The 7,309-nt window shown below is 31.8% G+C and overlaps 1 protein-coding gene across 1 annotated transcript; it reads left to right on the forward strand.

The window, feature by feature from the left end:
- Positions 1 to 5,937: 5,937 nt before the first annotated feature.
- LOC131027567 (probable calcium-binding protein CML44) lies at positions 5,938 to 6,887 on the forward strand. Its single transcript, XM_057957653.2, has one exon. The coding sequence runs from the start codon at positions 6,101 to 6,103 to the stop codon at positions 6,812 to 6,814; it is 714 nt and encodes a 237-aa protein (XP_057813636.1). The 5' UTR covers positions 5,938 to 6,100; the 3' UTR covers positions 6,815 to 6,887.
- The last annotated feature ends 422 nt before the right edge of the window (positions 6,888 to 7,309 follow it).

Genomic DNA, 7,309 nt, shown 5'->3' on the forward strand with positions numbered 1-7,309 from the left:
TATACAAAAAATGATCAAAGATTAAATATAATTAATATAATGATAAGTATTATAGGTTAAAAATAATTAATGTAATATATCAAACAAAAGTTTACCGGATTCTGAGCTGCTTCTCCAGTGCACAGAGGAGGGATCACCATTGATGAAAGAGCTATGGATATTTCCAGTATGAAAAAATTATAAGATTATAATTTATCACAAGTTCACATGTACACGTGCATATAATCATGAAATCAAGAAAATAAAGTAGAGATACATACCTTCGCCCTCTCTCGATCCACGGGTGAATCAGGCGCATTCAACAAATCCACATAGCTCAATGGCCGTTGTACATGTAAAATAGACAAAAAACATTAATCAATCTACAAACCCCAACTAAGACTTGATTTCAAAAAATTTAAACAATTGTACAACTAAACATGTGTTCAATTACCTTCTTCCCATGTTTTGGTGTCTTCGAGGAATTCTTTTCCTTAGGACGAGGCCTAGACGCGGAGGGGGTACCCTAAAAAAAAAAATTAACATGAGATATTAGTACAGATAATATATTAAACATAATTTTAAAAATCTAAAATGAAATGACTTGCATATTCCATCAAAATAATACATAAAAAAGGTTGTACAAAATATGATACCGTATAGCCTTGTAGGCCAAAATCGATCACTGAGAGCGTGATGTCATCAATTTGGGACATTTGGTCCCCTATCAACACCTACAAACCAAAAATTGGACCAATCATTAAAGATAGTTAGTATATCTTGTAATTCTTTTGAATTCAAAGTGTACTATTCTATTTTAACATGTTACAAAATTTATACCTTAGGCATCGAAGTTGCAGCTGTAGTAACTGTGGGAGGAGCATGGGATACCGCTGCTGCATCCTGAAATGTATATTATTTGTCTCAATTTAAATCGATGTATAAATAAAAATTCATTTGTGTAATTACAAATTTAAAGTGATTGGTAAATAAAATGCTATGAATTCAAATCAACACAACTATGTTTGTTGCTAATGGGGAAACAACATATGCAACAACTCCTCTGTCAGCACCACATCCTCAACCGTGCGGGTCTGACATCTACTTCCCCAAATCGTGCACAAATGAGATGTGGATAAATTTGCAGCAGCCTTGTCATCCGTCCTTGAGCATATCCCCGAGCAACTGACACGCATATGTTGAATGGGCTCTTTGTCGCCACCTAGAGCAACTAATGACTCATCATCCAGTATAAGAGGGTGTGCTAACTGTGTCCCATGCTATATGATGGCACCAATCAATGTTGTGGCCGCCTGAAGAGTTAGTAGCTCCATCTACTCTTTCAACTGTATTGGGACAGCCTAATGCACCTTGGGTTTGGGTGCTAGGGGGCCACGACTCTCCAAGGCTACTCGCCTACTAGCTCTAGGTCTATCTTGGGTAGAGCCACCACCTCTAGCATGGAACTCTCTCATGTCAAAATAGTTTGACCGCACATTGAGGACAAACTCACAGTATACTTTTCTCAAAAAATACAATGGCACCTCATAATTATTACAAGGTAGATCATCAAAGACCATCCACCACCTCTGCCAAAAAAGATTCTTCATTTGCACATTGGTACACCAATGTATGGGAAACCTCTTTGCATTAAGAGGTAACAACTGACCAATTTTAGGATCAACAAAAAGGGCACATATTTGTTGTTTACTAATATTTTTGTTTTTCACTCCCTCATATGATAACCCACCAGCATAGTATTGATGACACCTATTCCTAAAGTTTCCCATTTTGTAATTTGTGTGGAAATGGTTGTGGCACCACTAGCTAATGTTTCTAGGATAGTGGCAAGGGATTTATGATGCTCAAGCTCAGATGTTTTCAATTTATTAATCAGTCTATTTATTTTAGACGTCTTTTTCCCTAATTAATTAATCAATTGCTCTTGTGTTTCAGGTGTACGGTCAAAAGGAGGAACTGGAGGTGTATCTTGTGGGTTTTCTTCGGGGTTTTCAGGAGGTGCATTTTGTTGTTGTTGTTGTGGATTATTAGAATCGGGTTTTTGAAAAAAAAAAAAAAAACCTAATCAAAATAAACAAAATTAAATTCAAAACGTAAAACAAATTGAATAAACGAGAAAGAAAGACAAAAATTAAGAAAAACTAACCTTGATCCATAGCGTCTGGAGGATAAATGAGGCAGCCCATTTGCAGTTTCGTGGAGGAAAAAACGACATGGTCACGAGAAAATAAGACCCAATTTTTTTAAAAAAACTTTTTTTGACAAGTACCGCGTACACAGTTCTTTAGGGCTTATGAGCGCGTATGCGCTCACTTTCCTAAAGATAGTGCATACGTGCTTACTTTTCTAAAGACAGCGCGTATGCACTGACTTTTCTAAAGACAATGCATACACGCTCAGTTTCCTAAAGACAACACGTACGTGCTATTGTTTTTAGGCTCGAGAACAACAAACCTAAGCGCGTACGGGGTGATTTCAAATTTTAGAACCGCGTACATGCTGCTTATTTTTTCATGTTTTTTGGGTGGTGTTCACTTTTATGACCACCATCTTTGTGCACATACCCAAATATCAAAATATAAGAATATAATATATTTTCTTTATGGAGATATTTAATGGAGCTCAAATAAGGTCATGTAATATAAGGTGTGAAATTAGTTATTGTTTAGAATCTACACTTGGAAACATGGCGTATGGAGGCAAATGTGTGAAATGCATAATCTATCATATGCTCACCTTAATTGATGATTTGTATCATATTGGGCCCATGTATATGACAAACATTTCCAAGAGTGTTATCAAACCCTAAGTATTATATAAAACCCCTCCATTTACTTAGACCATATTCAATAAGGTTTAGGTAGAAATATTTATTCTTGAAGAAGCAGACTATAATTTTTGTAGTCAAATGGAAACTACCAAGTCTCACATCTAAAGATTAAATTCCTAACATGGAGGAAAAATCCACTCATGGCTACATTAGGCTCTAGGACTATATTGGGGATAGTTGGGCCATTATATTTTCACACCTTGGTTAATTCTCAAAACTCTTCAATATATATCATTTCATTTCTATGCTTTAGTTTAACTCAATATTTTTCGGAGTTAGTTGACTTTACATTTATTTATATTGTTTAGCTTGGAATGATTATGAACTACATAATATAATTTGAGAAGTGTAGAGTTAATATTTTGGGCTTGTCCTTTGATGAGGTAGGCTCACATAGAGAAATTTTTTTTGTATATATTGAAGCACGTGCCCTTGGAAGTAAGGTTACATGTACCCAATATTGGCTACTCCTAATAGCTCCTACCAATTGCTAGACGCTAACATTTATAGTTCAATATGTGCATTTTCAAGCAATTGTCAAATAGAAAACAATGGGTAGTCTCAATTCTATATCAACTCAATAACAATGGATTATATGTTTCATTCATTAGGAAAAAAATTGAAGTTCGAAATAGCCAAAAGTAACTTTTGGAAGATTTTCATAAGTTTATATTCTTCATAAGTAAATTGCATCCCCTAACTTCTTTTCTCTATGAAAGTCATTGCATAACAAATTAGACTAAAGTCACATCATAGATTGCATGCATTGTTTATTATCTAGAATGTAACTTTCAAAACAAAAAACCAAATAACATAATTAAAAAGTCAAGCATTTAAGTTTTAAAGGTTTAAATTGACAAGATTCAGAATATTCATTAATATGCAAGTTTAAATGTCATAATGAGTTTGGCAACTCGAGAAAATGTCATAGTAAACATACTTTAATATATTATTATTCTTCATATATTTGTCTATCAAATTCTTTTGCAGTTGCTTTTATATGTAACTATTTTGTCTATTATTATATTTCTATAAAATAATCATTATATTCATACATTTATATACTCGACTGTGATAGAGAAGACATGAATACATAAAATACTTTCTTATAATGAAAATCTACTTTTTACACTATTTCATACAATATATATGAAAATGATATTTTTCTATTAAAACAATTTCCTTTCATTAAACAACTTTTTAAAATAAAACCTCACATAAATATAACCAATCATCTAGATCAGAAGACTATGTAACTCTAAAACTGAATTTATTCCCCACTTTGCTTAGGGAGCAACTCCTAGATAGCTTAAAGACCCCTTGAAGATGGCTTATAAAAGAAATCTCTTCCCATTTGATAAAAGTTTCTTTATTTCTCAGCAATACCACTAAATAACTAGTAATTTGACTCTTAAAGTAAAGGGCAGGTATATACGATACCTTAGAAAAGGTAAGGGCATATGAACATATTAATATTATTACACCATTAATTATTAAAGGGCATCTAGACATATTAATAAATTATTAAAATCACCTTACAAGTAAGATTTAAGAACCTTGTGCATAGAGCGCTTCCAAACAATGCATTATTATTTTTTAATCCATATAAAATATTCAGTTTGCACCTAAATCACTTATCATGTACATTTACAAGCCTTTGTCAAGATGTCACTTTACAGTCAAATGAGAATGCAAGAGTAGAATTAAGGTATATAATAGAATTAGTAGCATATTTAAGTTGTTTTAAAAAAATAAAAATTAATGACAGTCTGAAGAATATTTTTTTGGTTTAAATGTTTGCAAATATATTGTAATATATTTAATATAAAAATATATATGTTTTGATTAGTAGAAGTAGGGATTTTAATTATGTAGTTCAATTGTTTTTAATAAAAATTTAAAATTTATTTTAATTCATTTTTAAAAAATTATAGAGTTTTTATAAGGAAAATAGGCAAATATTATTTTGAAATGGTGAAATTTGTATACTTGTGTCATGTCTTATTTTGTTTTATATTTCTCATGAGTTTTGCATTTGTTTTGAAGAGAACATCTAAATGCAATTATATATTGATAAATGGTGCATTCTTGTGTGAAGCTGGGTTAATTTCGCTAGCCATCACCAACCTCTATATACATTTCAATGTATTTATACATATCTTTTTCACATCTACACATTCTTCATCATCAATTACATATATTACCCCATCCATGATTAAACTTTCATTCTATATATCTAATTTTCACTATTCCATCATTGAAGTCTTTTCCGCAAGTGTAAGATAGATCTTAAGTCTATGGACCTAACCCCCAAAATTTTAAAATTATAATTTACGTTTAGTCAACTTCTCTTCATTCCACTAACTATAATGAGCTAACTAAACACACATTTTCATGAATTGTCGGTGTATCTTTGTACTTAAAGGTATATGTTACATTCATTTCACATCCTCTCACATTTAGACACCCTCTCTCATCCTAAGGAGCAACTATTCAATTTTTTTTGGAATTGGTGCACTAATAATTAAAATATACATATTCACCCAAGGAGCATTTGCACACTTGAAGTTTGTTGTTTTCGATCATTGGCATGACTGTAAATCTATTTTTTCAATGTTGAATTCAATATGAATCCAATCACATAGATTAGATGCATAAAAAACATATGAATGTTAAAAAAATCCAAATAAATTGAATTGATTGAAGACAAAGTGTAAATATTAAATCTAAAAAGACAACAAAAAATACCATTTTGAAACAAAAGACAATTCAAATCCCAAAATCTTTTCTAATAATATACATTCTTTGACCACAATAATTCTATTCACTTTATCTTTAATTTTTTTAAATAATATTTAATTTAAAAATACATATACACTAAAGAATTATAACTCAATTAATTGAAAAAGATGAAGAACATATATCAAAAAAAATAAAAAAATTTACACTTGTATCGAGGTTACAGTCTAAAATATTGGACAAAATATTCCCCATGAAAGCAGGCGTGAAGAAAAGTGAAAGCAATGACAAGGAAGCTTCAACCAAGTTTACAACTACTTTCTCTCTTTACAAAGAAACCCTCGAAACATATATTCCATTCCCAATAAAGTTCTTCTGTGGCCTTTTTCTTCCCACTTGCTAAGCAATTCCCAGTGCTCAATCAACATCTTTTTAAGCACAGTTTGTGAGAGATATTAATCACACCTGCTTTCCTCTGTGATTAGCCCTCAGAAATCTGCTTGAATTCATTGCTTTTCTCAAGTTGCAGAGATGGTGTCTGATAACATAAGAAACTCTGTTGTTTTTTATGCATCTCTCTTCTCTCTGTGTTGGCAAAATATTGTATCCTTAGCCCTCACTTTTCTTCAGCGATTCTGCTGTGCTTTTGCCATCCAGATCTTTAAAACTGGAATTTTTAGCTTTAGCAGTGGAGAAGGCTTAAAATTCATACCAGATGAGCCAAGCCCAACTTGTGCATCCATAATTGATGAGGTGGGTGATACTTCTGAGAGTGAAAAATTGTTGCAGAACATCAAAAAATGGGATCTTGCTAGAATTTTTCATGTTTTGGACAGCAATAGGGATGGCATGGTGAGCACAGATGACATACAAGGTCTGCTACAAAAGCTTGGTCTACAGTACTATTGTGATGATGGTCTGAAAATCATGACAAATTTTCCGGAGCATTTGAGCTTCGATGAATTCTGCAGAGTTTGTGTGAGTTTGGTAGAAGATTTTGAATGTGCAGAGGGGGTGAAGCAGGTGTCTGAGAAAGAGGAGTTGAAGGAAGCATTCTGTGTTTTTGACAAAAATGATGATGGTTTTATCACCCCACCTGAGCTTCAAAATGCCTTACTCAATCTGGGTTTCAGAGAAGCAAATGAGTTGGAAAATTGTGATGCAATGATAGCTAAATTTGACAGAAATTGTGATGGTAAAATAGATTTTGAGGAGTTTGAGAATATGATGACAATTGTAAACTGAGTTCACAAGAAATTTGGATTTTTTTTATATGTCAATATGTTTTCACAGTTTGGGAATTTAAATGGATGTATATGACTACTTATTGGTGTAGAAGAGAAGTGAACTTTTTATAATTGCAATGGTGAATTTGTTATTATTATTTTAATATTGATAATTGCAATGGTGAATTTTTTTTTTTTTTTAAAATTAATTTTGTTTTTATTTTCCTATACAAAAATCTTCAGCAACAGTAATTTGTATCAAGGAATTATAGAATCCTTTCGGTTTTCATAAGATTGATTAATAATGCAGTTAAGGACGTGTTAATATTCAATCATAATAACTCGAGCTTCCTTTCCAGTTCTTCAATCCCACTCTTTTCCAGCGCATGGGCAGAGAAACATTAAAATAAGTGAATTTTTTTTACTTCAATTCTGATTTTGTATATGAATATTTTTTTTAAGTAAATAGATAAGAATTATTGAATTTAGTGTTCATTTAAGAATTCGAGAGTTA

The sequence above is a fragment of the Cryptomeria japonica genome, chromosome 10 (genome assembly GCF_030272615.1).
Source record: "Cryptomeria japonica chromosome 10, Sugi_1.0, whole genome shotgun sequence".
Taxonomy (NCBI): Eukaryota; Viridiplantae; Streptophyta; class Pinopsida; order Cupressales; family Cupressaceae; genus Cryptomeria; species Cryptomeria japonica.

Excerpts from the sequence above, each read along its gene's own strand:
- LOC131027567 (XM_057957653.2), top strand. The coding sequence starts at position 6,101 with ATGGTGTCTGATAACATAAGAAACTCTGTTGTTTTTTATGCATCTCTC.